Genomic DNA, 15,687 nt, shown 5'->3' on the forward strand with positions numbered 1-15,687 from the left:
CACCCTTCTTATAGGGCTGCCCTTCTGTGCAGGCAGCCAGAGGAGAACAACGGCAAAAGGCCAATGACAGCAAAGCAGAGACCCAGCCCTGCACACAGGGAGGTCGCCCAGCACCAAGCCAGCCATGGCACCTGGAAGGTGCCCACTGCACTCTCATGTGTCCCTGCCCTGGGAACGCCAGCATTGCTCTTTGCCCACAGGGCCTTTCTGTGGCCCCCCTGGGCTCGAAGCTGCTGCTCTTCTCGCTTTGGCGTGCCCAAAGCCAAAGAGCTCAGCCTCCGCCACCATAACAGGAACAAGACTCAGCAGCCCACTGAGGGAAATGACTTGGGAAAGCACCAGAGTAGATGGGTGGCAGCAGTAAGGTGGCTGCCTGGGGGCTGCGTATGGCCTCTGACACCCAATTCCTCAGGGCTTCCCACCACCCCAGCCACTCAGGTGCCTTCTGCCGACTTGTATCCTCCTGAAACCCACTCCCTCACACATCCCCCTCATGCCTTCCCACTGCCCTGTCCCATCAGGGCCTCCGCAGCCCCTGATCCCTTCACGGCCTCCCAGCGCCCCGTCCCCTCAGGATCTCCGCCAGCCCGGCCAACCTGCCCGGCAGCAGCGCAGCAGCCCCACAGGAGCTCCAGAGGAGCCCTCAGCAATCCAATGAGGAACACCCCGGCAGGAGGGCACCGATGGCGGTTCCTGGCTGGGACAGGGGTCGTGGCCATCTCCAGGCACCGATCTCGCAGGGATCCCCGCAGCTCCGGCCCCTGCCCACCCGCTCTGTCGGCAGCACAAAGGCTTCAGCACAACCACCAAAGGCCAAGGGGCTTCTGGCCATTTTCCCTGCAGCACTGCATGCCTGGGCAGCTTGCTGAGCACAAGCACCCTTCTCCCCCTCTTCCCCAATGCACTGCAGACCCTGGGCAGCAAATGAAAAATCCTGTGAGTCTGTGTATTATAACACATCCTATATTTGCATATGTGCTGGTTTCACATGGAGGGGTGGTGAGGGGAGCAGCACAGAGCCCGCAAACAGGAGGGCTGTCCCCTCTCTGGGGACTTCCTCTGTGAGCTGCAATCAGGGAGCTGATTTAGTAGTGGACAGCTCGGGTAACCAATTAAAAAGTTATTTCGCTTTCACAAATCACATTGGTAAAGCTAAATTGGTCTCTTTTGGCTTCCGGCCTCCCTGGAGGTGAGGTGGCTGTGGCCCCGGCTTGGGGCTCGTCTTAGCCCGGTTTTGTTTTTCCATGCGGCATGGCCGAGCAGGGGATGGGGGAGCCACCGAAGCCCTCTCCTTTCTTCCCTGTTCTAAGAGGAGAGGCCTCCAGCTGACCATGCAGCAGAAAGAAGTCCAGCTTTTTTTTTTCCACATGGTCCCTGCGGCCACGTTTTTCGCAGTGTGGCTTGGTTCAGCTCCTTCGCTTTCTGGATGAAGTTTAACCCTTTTAATGCCTGGATAAGACTCTAGATCTCCTGAGCTCCCCGGATGAAAAAGCATAAATCACTAAGTCTACTTAAGTGAGCAAAATGAACTTAAGTTTCCAGATGGGAAGAGATTGAAGAGATGCCATTGATAAGGAGCTGAAAACCTTTTTTGTGGGCTATAAGGGGACTGTGACTAAACTAAAATTCCTTTAAACTGTGAAATATACTTGGGGAGGTTAAAGTGCTTGAAAAAAGAGGACCTTTTTGCCTCAAGGAAATGGGGCTCTCTGTTTCGGGACTGGAAATATGGACAGAAACATTTAATAGAAAAAGAGATGAAGAGAATTTTGTCTTTCAGCAGCCTGCCTTTAAAAGTAGTACCCCAAGTGTGTAACATAACCCATAACACAGCTCTGGAAGGACTGTGGAGATGAGAGGAAGTCATAATCTGCAGTATTTCCCAGGCGGACGCAAATTATGAATGTGAAGACACCCCCTCAGCCTAAACCAAACAAAAAGGAACTTTTCTCTCTAGAGTGAACTGAAATGACGGTTTGAGTGGATAACTGACTGAAGTGTTCTCTGTATGTTGCTGTTAAGAGATGTGTGGGATGGGGGTAGGGGGAGGAAGGGAATGGTCTGGAAATCTTATTCTGAAATTTTTTTGTGTTATTAATAAATTTCTACTTATACCCTTTTAAGTTTTAAGCCTGCCTTGTCTTTGCTCCTAAATCCTATCTCTAAAGAAATTAAATATATTAAAATTGGCAAACCCAAGTCAAACCCTGACACCATACTACAGAAAAACCAAAAGAAGAAAAGAAGAATCTTGACGAAAAAGAAAATCCCTGCTGGCTCGGGAGGCCCCATCAGACAGAGCCTCCCAGATCAGCTCTCTGCAGATCTCCAGCAGCGCAGGCAGCTGAGGCCCAACAGATGAGGCCGTGTCCTCCATGCCCAGCGAAGGTGATCTTGCAGGTCATCAAAAATGGAATATTCACTTGTCTGTACTGCCCTGAGGACATACGATGTTTGAACTGCCAGGCTTCGGATGGCAATGCTGCTGTCATGTGCCATGTCATCCAAGGCTGGAAGAGATAGGAACAGAGACAGGGTCAGATCCCAGATCTGCAGGGACCTGAGCAGATCCGTATGCCAGGGCAATCCCAGCACGCTGTAACATTGGCCAGGAGGGAGCAGGGACCAGTGGGATCAGCCCGAAGCTGCTGGCCACAAATCCCCCACGTGCCCCTGAAATCTCTCTGTGCTCCGCCCTCGCTGCCCCCCGTCCGCACAGGGAGCAGAGCCCTCCGCAGCCGGGGCAGGGATTGCAGTTCCTCCTGCCAGCCCCGCTCACAGCCCGCTGCCCTCACTCACCCTCACTGAGCACCTGCAGCTCGTCCTGCTGCCCCCTCAGGCACCGCCCGGCCATCCCTGGGAACACAGACCCTGTCACGGCTCTGCCCAGCGGCACAGCTCCCTGCCAGCGGCGCTGCCAGCCCTGTGGCCACTGGCCCTCGTGGCCCGGCAGGGCTCAGCCCGGGCCCTTGCCGCACGCTGCCGCCCAAGGGCACGGCTGCGAGAGGGCGGCAGCAGCCCCGAGGGCAGCCGGGGCTCCACGGCGCCGGGCCCGGATGGCAGAAGCTGCCGGGGCAGCAGGCGGGGCTGGGGCCGAGCTGCGGCGGGGCGGGGAGGGAGCCCGGGCTCACCCGTGAACCTGACGGCCGCCTCTCGCAGGGGCTCCTGTGGGCTCCGCAGGTACCGCAGGGCCTGGCGCAGGTGCTCGGCCGCTCGGCTCCTGTCCTCTGCCAGCTGCAGAGAGCGGCGGGAGGGAAGGGTCGGGGCGGGCTCCGGCCCTTTGGCAGGCGCTGCCCGCGCCCGGCCCCGGCCTCCCCTGCCCGCACAGCCCTGAGCGCGGCCAGCAGCCGCTGGGCCGGGCTCTGCAGGGGCACAGGGCCGGCTGTGCCCGGGGAGCCGCGGTGCCGGCCCGGCCCGCAGCCCCGCTGGGCCGGGGCTCCGTGGGCAGCCGGCTCGGGGCCGCAGGAGCCTGGAGAAGAGCCCGTGCGGCCCCTGCGTGCAGCGCTGGGCAGGGCCGCAGCTGCCGAGCGCACACAGTGAGCGCCGCGCTCAGGGGGCTGCTCCAGCCTGAGCCTGGCGCTTCCAGGCCGTCCTTACCAGGCACTCGGCGAACATCCACAGCTGTTCCTTCTTCACCAGATTTTCAAGATCCCTCTTCTTCAGGAACTTGGTCACACAAACCAGTGTTTCCTGAGAGGCCTGAGAGCAGCAGAGACGTGGAGATGTCCCCGCAGTTCAGGGCACAGGACCCGCGTCCCTGTGCCCAGGCCTGGAGGAGGCTGCAGCCCGGGAGGCACCAGGGCAGGAGGCAGCTGAGACCCTCCCAGGCGGACACCAGCAGCCCACGATTCCTCACCTCTGCCACACGCTGATTTATATCATGGCAGTGGAAGAAGAGTGGTAGCAGGCTCTGCTGCACGTATGTCTTCAGAGCCTTTTTTTCTTTTTCCATTAGAAGAACCACTGATGTTCGGAAGAGCAATACGGACACCAGTTGCACCTGGCTATTATCCTGTATGAAAGGAAGAAACAAAGACCTCCACATTGGCTGCCCAGGGCTCAGCTGTGCACTGGCCTGCAAATCCACAGGGCACAAAATGTCCAGGGCTCTCCCACTGGTTGTGGCAAGGGCACAGAGCCTTACGTGGTCAAAGAGTGGCAGGAGCGCCTCCACCAGGTGCAGGGTGGTGGGGCTGGGTATCAGCATGTCATTTTCCAACACTATGAAGCTGAGTAGCATCACTGTCATTGTAATTATCTCTCCATCTGTGTCCCGCAGGAGCTCCACAAGACTTTCAGTCAGGCTGCACATTTTTTCGGCCTGTGTGGAGCGCAAGCCTGTGAAACCCCACCCTGTGAAACCCCACCCTGTGAAACCCCACCCTGCTGCCTCAGGCCAAGGTGGCCAAAGGCCTGTCCCAAAGCATTTGGGCAGCTGAACCAGGAGGCAGAACACCTGGAATAAGCTGCCCCAGGACCTGAAGCCCAGCCAAGCCCAAGGGGCTGCTTTCCCCAGTGCAGCTTCAGCCACTGCCCCCTTCTCACCAGCGAGGGATCGTCACTGAGCTTGAGAAGGGCCCTGAGCGCCAGGCATCGCCTCTCCCTGCACTCGCTCTGCAGGTGCCGTGGCAAGATCTGCAGAATTGTGTTAGCACTGTCTTCACTCAATTCCAAGTACTCCAGGACCTGAAAGGCACAGGACAGTGACAGGGGACACACAGGAGCCCAGAAGCGCACAGGGCCGGGCCCAGACAGCAGCACAGGGCACGGGCACCGTCCCAGGCAGCTGTGGCTACGAGAGGACAGAGAGCTGGGAGGCAGCTCAGGGAGGCAGCGCTGGCCATCAGGCTCACCTCCACAAGGAATGCCAGGGCAGGCAGGTCCCAGCGTGGCTCCCGTGTGCTGAGAAGCTGGAGCAGGTAGCAAAAGATCCGCGAACACAATGGTAGGGAGACAAATGACATCTCCCTGGCAGGAGAAAAAGTAAACAAGACTGTGAGCCAGAGGGACAAACCTCTCCCAGGACTGACACCCAGAGTTCTGGTCTTTCCCCACCATCTTGCAAGGGGGCCTGGGCCATTTGAGATGTGCCTGCTCCTGGGCACCCTCCTTTCCCAACCTTTTCCAGTCTGCTTGGCTGTCCCTCAGTGACAAGGCCATCTGGCTCATGAGCACGGGTACTGTATGGGGTACCCCAGGCACTCAGCACCAATGTCAGAGGCTGTGGGGAGAGGGGGATCTCACCTGGCCAGCAGACCCACGGCATAGTGCTGGGTGTCAGCACACAGCAGCGTGTCCCAGCCATAGTAGCGTTCCATTATCTTCACCACATCCTCACACTGCATTTGGCAGAGCAGAGACTTCAGGGTCTGCACTGCAAACCTGTGTGCAGAGCAAAACTCAGATCACACTGGGAGCACTGGCTTCTGCCCTGGAGACATGGCAGGGACAGAAGGACTGGGATGGAAAACCTGTTTGGGCTGGCAGCGAGGCTGTGTTGTTCCTGGCATCTCTTCCAGAATTTATCCACCTCCTCTGGTGTATCCAGAGTGCTGAAGTACGCTTGGAAGAGCAGATGCACAAATAGGCGGGGGAAAAATAATATCAGTACATGTGGGACATAGGGTTCCTGGAGGATCTTCCACATCACCACAGTTGCCTGCAAAGGACAAACAGCCCGAGACAGCGCTCAGTGCCGAGGTGTCGGTGCAGCAGGGCCCGAGCGTGGCAGGGAGAGGCCAGGGGAGACGCAGAGGGTGCTCCGGGCCTGGTGCCCCTGAAGCTGCCCCTAGGCCGGGATTCAGCCCAGCACCTGAGGCTGGGACATGCAGTGGGGGAAGGAGGGTGGAGAGCTGCTGGAGAGGCAGCCTTGGGGTGAGCAAAGGCCAGTTCCAGAAACTCACAGCCAGGGATAAGACTCTCGTTGTGTCCCCATCGGAGGTGCATGTGCTGTGCTCTGGCCAGCTCCCCAGCACATCCAGGAGTCTTAGCTGCACGAACTCTGCAGTCCTGGGTGAGCACAAGATTGTCTTCCACATGGCCATAGCAGCTCTGCAGGGTCAGAACTCTGTCTCAGGGTGGTCTCAGTCACAGAACCATGGCCTGGGCAGCGGCAGGGACCTGAGCTGGCTGCCAGCTCTGCCTCTGCCCACTGCCCCTCACCAGCAGCACCCAGGCAGCCCAGCCCTGTGGGGACAGGCGCCTGAGGGGCAGGGAGGGAGCATGGCAGCAGGCTCGGGGACTGGCATGCCACGGCTGGGAAAGGGAGCAGCCAGAGGGCCCTGGAACTCTCTGTTGGTCAGACACCTGGAACAGGCTGTACAGGGCGATGGGCTGGTGAGCCCTGAGCCCTCTGGGCAGGCGGGCCCCATACCTGTCACACGATGGGGCCACACGCAGGAGACTCATCACCACATCAGTGGGCTGTGCCTCGGTGAGATCCAGCAGGGTCCTGTCCAGCCTGTGCCCATCAGACTCATTGGCCATGAGCCACTGGTGGATGAACCTCACCATGGCAGGCACCTGAAGAAGGCACAGAGAGACTTGGAAATGTGCCAGAGGCAGTAATGTCCCCAGCTTCTCCAGAGAAGTGCTTCCCTTCCCACCAAACTGTGACGGCCTCAAAGGCTGACAGGGACCAGCAGGCCCTAGTGGCTTGGGATGCCAAACAGTTCCTGGAAGGATCAAACCCTGGCCACAGGCTGCTTACTTGCTTTGGACTGGGCAAACCCTCTTCTACAAGCATATCCAGCAGGGCAGCACTAGTCTTAGTTTTGAAGATATGTGGATATGGTCTGACCGCAGTGCCCACGGTCTCTTCTTCCTGAATTCTCTTCATGAATTTGCAAACCAGCTGCAGGAGAAGGGCAAGAAGCCAGGGATGTTCCATGCAGTGCTCCAAGCGCTGTGCTGGGCTGAGCAGCGACAGCAGGCCCAGCCCAGGTGGGGATGGCTGCAGGTACCTGTGCTGTTCTGCGGAAGCGGCCACGGGTGGGGTCCTGCTCTTGTGTGCGGTCCATGGCTGCACCTGGCAAAGAGCGAGCGCAGCCAGGGCTGAGGGGCTGTGGGAGAGGCCGGAGAACAGAGCCCAGCCCTGCGCTCCCCAGGCAGGGACAGCCCCGGGATGCCCCAGGGGATGGAGCACGGGGTGTGCCTGGCCCCTCTTCTGTCCTGTGTTTGGGCATGTCCCCAGGGGAAGGGATGGGATGGCATGGCATGGCATGGCATGGCATGGCATGGCATGGGATGCGATGGGTCCAAGGTGGATACAGGAACAAGCTCTGAGGCCTAGCTCTACCACTCACCCTCCTGCGCTGGCTGGAACGGCACCACCTCTTCAGTCGCCTGTGCTCAGACAGCTCCTAGGCTTTCTTCCTTCTCGTTCTCCCAGGTCACCTTGGGAACCTTTGGGGGTCTCTGCTCCTTGTCACTGACTATCAGGAGAGATAGCTCAGAAAAGCTCCAAGTCAGCAAGTCCTGCAGTCGAACCTGGAAGGCTCCTGCAAGACTAATGTCCTGGGAGGACTACAGGACAGCAGGTCCTGTTGTCTGGTCTGGAGGACTCCTGCCACAAGGACAGGAGACTCCTTGTCAAGGACTGTGGTCAGCAAATCCCTCAGTCTGGTCTCGAGGGCACCTGCTGCAGGGGTGGAAGATGCCTCAAAAAGCTGCAGGGCACAAAGTCCCACGGACTCCCCTCAAGGGCACCTGCAAAATAGAAACCTCAAGAAGGCCACAGGTAACCAAGTCCTGAGGTCGAGCCTCAAGGTCACCTGCAGGAGTAACTCTGAGAAAAGCTCCGGGTCAGGCAGGAAGGAGTGCGCTGTGCGGGGGCTCCTCACGGCACCGCTCTGTCCCGTCCTGTCCCGTCGCGTGCTCCGAGCACTGTGCCGTGGCCGTGTCACCGCCGGCTCTTATATCACCACACGTCACAAAGGGTCCTTTGACACCCTGTCCTGTTCCATGCCATGGTGACCATGCTGCACCGTGTCACAAAGGGCCCTTGCACACACTGCCACCGGCCCTGGGGTGCCCCCAGCCCCCCCCCAAAGTGGCCCAGGCTGGAAGGAATCCCTCACCCCAAGTGTCTAAGACAGCCTGAGAGGATCTTTAGGAAGGGCTCAAACCATCAGCAGACCTTGCGCTTCTCTGCGGGCTCAGGGCATTTTAGAATCCTCAGTTAAGGAAAGCTTTACTTCCCAATAGCTCAAGAGAGATACCTCCTAAAAATTGCAGTTTTCCCAAATTCATTGGTGTGACCTGAGATATTCAAAAATTTAGAAGTTTGATTCCCATCTCAAGGCAGGAATTCATCTGAAATAACGATTTCCAGGAATTCATCTGAAATAACGATTTCCATTGAGAGTCTCTTTATAAAAAAACACTACACAATGGCAAAATAAAGGCCTTTCTTTGATATGCATACATAAAGCTTTACAGTGATGGCATGATAATATCCTAATTCTAAAAATGAATAAAAGGTCACAAGGAATGAAAGTCCACTGAGTTTTACAAAGGTACATAAACAAAGGAGGAGATTGCAAAATGGCTAATCCTCCTCCTGGTACAGATATCTAAGTGGCTCATAAAGTACAGCTGTCCCCTCTTCTTCCCTGCGGGACAATCAAGACCACCAACAGGAAAAATCACAGCTATTCCTTCTGCCCTCAGTAACCAAAGCTGGGCCAAACCACACATACTGCCTTCAAGCTGACTCCGATTCCAGCCTGGACCTCTCACCTTCCAGACAACTCCTTCCCCAAGTCTCCCACCAACACCAACCCCCCAAAACAGCCGCACAGAAGCCCTCAACAGCCCGCCAGGACCCCCAGCCATCCCCATCCCTCTGCAGAGCTTTCCCAGCCTCCAGCAGAGCCCCTGGTTCCCTGCAGGTGCCATGGGATGTGTGTGTAAAGGCCTTCACAGGAATTCGCAGCTCTCACAGAGAGCTTTGAGGCTTGCAGCTGGACAGATGCTCTTGCTCACACCTCTGTCCAAATGGGGGTAACACACCCTGCTGCAGGTGCTTGGCTTGGTCTCCACAGGTCCAGGCAGATGCCAAAGCTGCTCTTCACAGCCTTCTGCCGTCCCCTGCCCCTCTGCCAAGGGCAGCAGGCCTCAAGGACTGAAAGGACCACAGAGAACCAAAGGGAATATTACCAATGGAGAGAGGAGTTTCAGCAAGTCTTGCCTCTGCCCAGGCCTCTGGCAGTAGGCACTAGCTTTATTGAGGCAGCCAGCACCCTACAACCACTTTTGCTCACAAGTTCCTAACAGCGGACATTTAGGTCTATTACAAAACGAATTGTTTATTTAATAGACACAAATTTCATAGAGATAACACTTTAATCTATTTGTTATAACACAAGATACAGAACCAGTACTAAGAGATAATATACAGTGTGAAGCAAAGGAATGATGCGGAAAGGAAAAAAGGCATGAGCGTGGTCTCAGGGCTGGAGGGAGAGAGCTATCTACAGGCAGGGAGAGGGCAGAAGCCACGGGAGCTGTCTACAGGCTCAGCTGTGCCAATCATCAGCTGTCCCTGGAGCTCCAGTGACACATGGATATGGTGTGCCATCCAGTGTCTCCTGGTGCTGTTCTTGGGACACTGGATCACTGCATCCCCAAGATGAACCCACTTCTTCAGCTCTGCTGGCAAACTGATCTCCCACTGCTCACAGGTTCCAGTGGGATGGACTGGTGTCTTTCCTTGGGGCTTGAATGGCTGGACCAGAGAAAAAGAGAGTCGTAGTCAGAGGCCGGACCTGTAGGAATCCAAGGAGACCTTCCAGCCAAGGGCATCCCACTCAGCTCCTGCAATGGCCAGCAAAGAGCAGTTGCCAAGAGGATCAGCCACGAGCTGCTGGCCATGAATCCCTCTGGTGTCCCTGAAATCTCTTCGTGCTCCGTCCACACAACCCTACGTCCGCACAGGGAGCAGAGCCCTCCGCAGCCGGGGCAGGGATTGCAGCTCCTCCTGCCAGCCCCGCTCACAGCCCGCTGCCCTCACTCACCCTCACTGAGCACCTGGAGGTCCTCCCGGTGCTCCCTCAGGTACCGCTTGGCCATCCCTGGGAACACAGACCCTGTCACGGCTCTGCCCAGCGGCACAGCTCCCTGCCAGCGGCGCTGCCAGCCCTGTGGCCACTGGCCCTCGTGGCCCGGCAGGGCTCAGCCCGGGCCCTTGCCGCACGCTGCCGCCCAAGGGCACGGCTGCGAGAGGGCGGCAGCAGCGCCGAGGGCAGCCGGGGCTCCACGGCGCCGGGCCCGGATGGCAGAAGCTGCCGGGGCAGCAGGCGGGGCTGGGGCCGAGCTGCGGCGGGGCGGGGAGGGAGCCCGGGCTCACCCATGAACCTGACGGCCGCCTCTCGCAGGGGCTCCTGTGGGCTCCGCAGGTACCGCAGGGCCTGGCGCAGGTGCTCGGCCGCTCGGCTCCTGTCCTCTGCCAGCTGCAGAGAGCGGCGGGAGGGAAGGGTCGGGGCGGGCTCCGGCCCTTTGGCAGGCGCTGCCCGCGCCCGGCCCCGGCCTCCCCTGCCCGCACAGCCCTGAGCGCGGCCAGCAGCCGCTGGGCCGGGCTCTGCAGGGGCACAGGGCCGGCTGTGCCCGGGGAGCCGCGGTGCCGGCCCGGCCCGCAGCCCCGCTGGGCCGGGGCTCCGTGGGCAGCCGGCTCGGGGCCGCAGGAGCCTGGAGAAGAGCCCGTGCGGCCCCTGCGTGCAGCGCTGGGCAGGGCCGCAGCTGCCGAGCGCACACAGTGAGCGCCGCGCTCAGGGGGCTGCTCCAGCCTGAGCCTGGCGCTTCCAGGCCGTCCTTACCAGGCACTCGGTGAACTTCCACAGCTGCCCTGTATTCAGCACCCTCTGGAGATGTGTCTTTCTCAAATACCCGGCCACACAAACCAGCGATTCCCGAGAGGCCTGGAGAGCAGCAGAGATGTGGAGATGTCCCCGCAGTTCAGGGCACAGGACCCGCGTCCCTGTGCCAAGGCCTGGAGGAGGCTGCAGCCCGGGAGGTGCCAAAGCAGAGGCAGCTGAGCCGCCTCCCAGAGATCCACCAGCATCTCACAAAACCTCACCTTGGCCACGTGCTGGTTCTCATCATGGCAGTGTAAGAAGAGTGGGAGCAGGCTCTGGCTCACAATTCTCTCCAGGGCCTTTTTTCCCTCGTCCACTACCAAGTCCATCACCGTGCAGAAGAGGTGAATGGAAAGCAGCTGCACATGGCTGTTGTCCTATAGGAATGGTGGAGGAAAAGACCTCAGAAGCAACTTCTCCAGAGCACCTTGACAAAGGCCTATAAATCTGGAAGGCACAAAGTTTGTGGGCAGCAGCCATTGCTCGTGGCTGGGGGCACAGAGCCTTACGTTTTCCAGGAGCGACAGGAGTGGCTCAGCCAGCTTTGGGGCAGCCGTGCTGGATATCATGAGGTGTTTGTTCTGGAACATATTTATGAACACAGAGAGGGACATGCCGATCACCTCTCCATCTGTACCAGCCAACAGCTTCAAAATGCTTCGAGACAGGCTGCGTATAGGTCTGGCCTGTGTGGAAGACAAGGCTGTGCTGTGAAGCCATGAACGGCTCCACCAACACTGCCCTGGCACTGCAACCTCACCCTGCTGCCGCAGGGCCCAGCGGCCAAAGGCCTGTCCCAAAGAGCTCAGGGAGGTGAGGCAGGAGAGCTGGGAGCATCTGCCTCAGCTCCTGGAGCCCAGCCAGCCCGAGGGGCTGCTTTCCCCAGCGCAGCTTCCGCTGCTGCCCCCTTCTCACCATCAAGGGATCCTTGCTGAGCAGCACAAGGCCTCTGAGCGCCAGGCGACGCCTCTCCCTGGAATTGCTCCGCAGGAACCTTGACATGATCTCAAGGATGCTGTCACCACATTCACTCAAATCCAGGCACTCGAGGACCTGAAAGGCGCAGGGCAGTGACAGGGGACACACAGGAGCCCAGAAGCGCACAGGGCTGGGCCCAGACAGCAGCACAGGGCACGGGCACCGTCCAAGGCAGCTGTGGCTACGAGAGGACAGAGAGCTGGGAGGCAGCTCAGGGAGGCAGCGCTGGCCATCAGGCTCACCTCCACAAGGAATGCCAGGAAGGGCAGGTCCCAGCGTGGCTCCTGTGTGCTGAGCAGCTGGAGTAGGTGGAGTGCAACATGGGAACACAAGGGCATCAAGACACAGCGAATCTCCCTGGCAGGGGAAAAAGGCACCAAAACCCTGAGGTGGGGAGGTGGCAAAACTCTCCCGGAAGTGACTCACAGAGATCCAGTTTTTCACCAGCATCCCTGGAGGCCATGTGGACACTTTGGGAGGCTGCCTCTTTTGGGCACTTCTTCTCCCAGCCTTTTCCACACTGCTTGGTCGTCCCTCGGTGACAAGGCCCTCTGGCCCATGAGCACGGGCACTGTGTGGGGCACCCCGGGCACAGAGCACAAATGTCGAGTAAAAAGGGGCAATGGGGGTCTCACCTGGCCAGCAGACCCACGGCATAGTGCTGGGTCTCAGCACACAGCAGCGTGTCCCAGCCACGCTTGCGCTCTATTGCCATCACCTCAGGCTCATACTGCAGACAGATGAGCAGAGCCTTCATGGTCTGCACTGCAAACCTGTGTGCAGAGCAAAGTCCAGGTCACACTGGGAGCACTGGTGCTGGCCACCATGGCATGGGAAGGACTGGAGGGCTGGGACCTGTTGGGCTTGCTGGGAAGGCAGTGTTGCTCCTGGCACACTCTCCAGAAGTTATCAACTTCCTCTGGTGGCACCTGCTGTGTGGTGATGACAACTTGCAAGAGCAGAGCCGTAAACAGAGGGTAGGAAGCATTCATCATTGCCTCCTGGCAGTGAGGCAGCTGGACCATCACCCAGAGCACCAGAGTTGCCTGTGAAAGAAGCAGCCCAAGGCAGCGCTCAGTGCCGAGGTGCCCATGGGGCAGGGCCCGAGGGGAGAGGCAGGGGGAGCAGCGGGCCTGGTGCCCCCTGAGCCTGTCCCTAGCCCAGGTTTCAGCCCAGCGCCCGAGGCACAGAGAGGATGGAGAGCTGATGGAGAGGTGACCTGGGGGGGAGCAAGGGCCAGTTCCAGAAACTCACAGCAAGGGCAAAAACATCTTCGTTGTCTCCATCAGAGGTGCACATTCTGTGCAGAGGCCAGTCGTCCATGACACAGAGCAGAATTGGCAGCACGTTCTCCAGTGCTGTTCCCGACGTGCCTATGGCTCTCCAAATCATTGCAGCAGCTCTGTGGGGTTGGAGCTCGGTGTCAGGGGGGTCTCAGTCACAGTACCATGTCCTGTGCAGCTGTGACAGAGCCCCAGTGCACTGAGAGGCAGGGAGGGAGCCTGGCAGTGGCAGCAGGCTCAGGAAACAGAGGGGCCTGAGGGTCCTGGAGCTCTCCACCTTTCCTGCAGACCCCACAGGACAGGCTGTACAAGGCAATGGGCCCTAAAGGCTGCTGAGCCCTGAGCTCTCAAGGCCCGTGGGCCCCGTACCTGTCACACGTTGGGGCACAGCGCAGGAGGGTCAGCACCACGTCAGCAGGGTGTTCTCCAGCCAGCCTCAGAATGTCAGTGCGCAGCCTGGCATCTAAAGTGCCCGGGATGTCACTCTCTGGTGAATGCTTTTCACCATGGCTGGCACCTGGGGGAGGCATGGCGAAGACTTGGAGCGCTTTCCAAGCTTCCCCCGAGAACTGCTTCCCTTCCTGCTGCGCTGTGCTGGCCTCAAAGACTGAGGGGGCCCAGTGACCATGGCCTGAGTGGGCACACAATCCTGGGAGGCCTCGAGCCCTGGCCACAGGCTGCTTAAGTGCTGCTGAGAAGAAGCACAGGGGTCTTTGATGTAGTCCACTATAAGTTCCTGACTCAGAGTGGGAGTGTTGTCCGTATTTGTGACGCCCTGAGTCTCTCCAGTGTTAGCAATTGTCATGCCCACGTCCTCAGTCACTGCCATGTCAGCCTGTGCCCTGTCATCACTCCTTGCAGAGTCAGACTCTTCTGAGCGCTCGGGCAAATCTGGGCTGACATGAGGCTCTGCCTGGAGCTCAGTCAGGCTGGAGTCAGGCTCGGCTGTGCCCTCTGTTGTTGTGCTGGTCTTTCTACGCCAAACAGGCACAAACTTCTGGAACATCGGCAGGAGAAAAATGGACAGGGATGAGAGGCAAGTCCCATGGAGTGCTCCAAGCACTGTGCTGGGCTGAGCAGCGACAGCAGGCCCAGCCCAGGTGGGGATGGCTGCAGGTACCTTCAGTGCTCTGCGGAAGCGGCCACGGGTGGGGTCCTGCTCTTGTGTGCGGTCCATGGCTGCACCTGGCAAAGAGCGAGCGCAGCCAGGGCTGAGGGGCTGCGGGAGAGGCCGGAGAACAGAGCCCAGCCCTGCGCTCCCCAGGCAGGGACAGCCCCGGGATGCCCCAGGGGATGGAGCACGGGGTGTGCCTGGCCCCTCTTCTGTCCTGTGTTTGGGCATGTCCCCAGGGGAAGGGATGGCATGGCATGGCATGGCATGGCATGGCATGGCATGGCATGGCATGGCATGGCATGGCATGGCATGGCATGGCATGGCATGGCATGGCATGGCATGGCATGGCATGGCATGGCATGGCATGGCATGACACGGGTTGGGGCCAATCCTGCAGCACCCATCTGCCCTGTGGCCCAGCTGTGCCACTCACCATCCTGCATTGGCTGAAACGGCTCTGGCTCTTCAGGCTGTTGGGCTGGGTGGGCTCTAGAGCCTCTCCTTATTACTCTTCTGAACACTTTGAAGAGTGGGAAACAGTTGGGAAATCTGCCTGCCATGTCAGAGTCTGGCCTTGAGGCCACCTTGTAGAAAGATGCCTTGGGAAAGCTCTCAGACAAACAGTCCTGCAGTCTGGCTGCAAAGTCCGCTGTAGGAGTAACTCAGAAAAGCTCCGGGTCAGGCAGGAAGGAGTGCGCTGTGCGGGGGCTCCTCACGGCACCGCTCTGTCCCGTCCTGTCCCGTCGCGTGCTCCGAGCACTGTGCCGTGGCCGTGTCACCGCCGGCTCTTATATCACCACACGTCACAAAGGGTCCTTTGACACCCTGTCCTGTTCCATGCCATGGTGACCATGCTGCACCGTGTCACAAAGGGCCCTTGCACACACTGTCACCGGCCCTGGGGCTGCCCCCAGCCCCCCCAAAGTGGCCCAGGCTGGAAGGAATCCCTCACCCCAATTGTCTAAGACAGCCCGAGAGGATCTTTAGGAACGGCTCCAACCATCAGCAAACGCTGCCCTGCTCTGCGGGCTCAGGGCATTTAAGAATCCTCAGTTAAGGAAAGATTACTTCCCAATTGCTCCACACAAGTAGCTCCTAAATACTGAAAACTTCCCATATGCATTGCTATGGCCTGAGAACATGAAAGATTTGGAAGTTTGCTTTCCATCTCAAAGCAGCAACTCATTTGCCTTAACGTCATTCCTTCAAAGTCGCTTTGCAAAACCACGCTACACAGAGGCAAAAAAAGGCCATTCTTTGGTTTTCAAATGGTTTTCAATGAAGAGATGATAACACAATAATTCTATGAAGGAATAAAAGCTCACAGGAACTGAAGTCCACTTGGTATTACAAAATTAGCCCAAACAAATGAGTAGATTGCAAAATGGCTGATCCTTCTCCTGGTACAGATATCTAAGTGGCCCATAAAGTACAGCTGTCCCCTCTTCTTCCCTGCGGG

The 15,687-nt window shown here is 58.5% G+C and overlaps 2 protein-coding genes across 2 annotated transcripts; both read right to left on the reverse strand.

Annotated features, from left to right (window-relative positions):
* Nucleotides 1-942: 942 nt before the first annotated feature.
* On the reverse strand, nucleotides 943-7,958 carry LOC130255507 (maestro heat-like repeat-containing protein family member 7). Its single transcript, XM_056496309.1, has 15 exons — nucleotides 7,305-7,958; nucleotides 6,963-7,027; nucleotides 6,710-6,853; nucleotides 6,374-6,522; nucleotides 5,904-6,051; nucleotides 5,472-5,659; nucleotides 5,245-5,382; nucleotides 4,854-4,968; nucleotides 4,546-4,686; nucleotides 4,145-4,321; nucleotides 3,857-4,012; nucleotides 3,598-3,699; nucleotides 3,132-3,234; nucleotides 2,800-2,856; nucleotides 943-2,510 (listed from the first exon to the last, which is right to left on the reverse strand). Exons 2-15 carry the CDS (start codon nucleotides 7,017-7,019, stop codon nucleotides 2,311-2,313), a joined length of 1,875 nt encoding a protein of 624 aa, XP_056352284.1. The 5' UTR covers nucleotides 7,020-7,027; nucleotides 7,305-7,958; the 3' UTR covers nucleotides 943-2,310.
* Nucleotides 7,959-9,329: 1,371 nt separating this feature from the next.
* LOC130255665 (maestro heat-like repeat-containing protein family member 6) lies at nucleotides 9,330-14,991 on the reverse strand. Its single transcript, XM_056496613.1, has 14 exons — nucleotides 14,662-14,991; nucleotides 14,235-14,299; nucleotides 13,484-14,111; nucleotides 13,086-13,233; nucleotides 12,687-12,877; nucleotides 12,467-12,604; nucleotides 12,074-12,188; nucleotides 11,769-11,906; nucleotides 11,363-11,539; nucleotides 11,075-11,230; nucleotides 10,815-10,916; nucleotides 10,349-10,451; nucleotides 10,017-10,073; nucleotides 9,330-9,727 (listed from the first exon to the last, which is right to left on the reverse strand). Exons 3-14 carry the CDS (start codon nucleotides 13,642-13,644, stop codon nucleotides 9,678-9,680), a joined length of 1,536 nt encoding a protein of 511 aa, XP_056352588.1. The 5' UTR covers nucleotides 13,645-14,111; nucleotides 14,235-14,299; nucleotides 14,662-14,991; the 3' UTR covers nucleotides 9,330-9,677.
* Between the last annotated feature and the right edge of the window lie 696 nt (nucleotides 14,992-15,687).

The sequence above is a fragment of the Oenanthe melanoleuca genome, chromosome 7, assembly GCF_029582105.1.
Source record: "Oenanthe melanoleuca isolate GR-GAL-2019-014 chromosome 7, OMel1.0, whole genome shotgun sequence".
Classification (NCBI taxonomy): Eukaryota; Metazoa; Chordata; class Aves; order Passeriformes; family Muscicapidae; genus Oenanthe; species Oenanthe melanoleuca.

Bases quoted from the DNA above. Each gene is read 5' to 3' on its own strand.
- LOC130255507 (XM_056496309.1), bottom strand. From the start codon at position 7,019: ATGGACCGCACACAAGAGCAGGACCCCACCCGTGGCCGCTTCCGCAGA. The intron at 4,969-5,244 runs GTGAGATCCCCC...TTCTCCTGCCAG, and splicing joins GCCGTGGGTCTGCTGGCCAG to GGAGATGTCATTTGTCTCCC. The intron at 2,511-2,799 runs GTGAGTGAGGGC...TATCTCTTCCAG, and splicing joins GCTGCAGGTGCTCAGTGAGG to CCTTGGATGACATGGCACAT.
- LOC130255665 (XM_056496613.1), bottom strand. From the start codon at position 13,644: ATGCCTCCCCCAGGTGCCAGCCATGGTGAAAAGCATTCACCAGAGAGT. The intron at 12,189-12,466 runs GTGAGACCCCCA...TTCCCCTGCCAG, and splicing joins GCCGTGGGTCTGCTGGCCAG to GGAGATTCGCTGTGTCTTGA. The intron at 10,074-10,348 runs GTGAGCCCGGGC...CTGTGTTCCCAG, and splicing joins GGCGGCCGTCAGGTTCATGG to GGATGGCCAAGCGGTACCTG.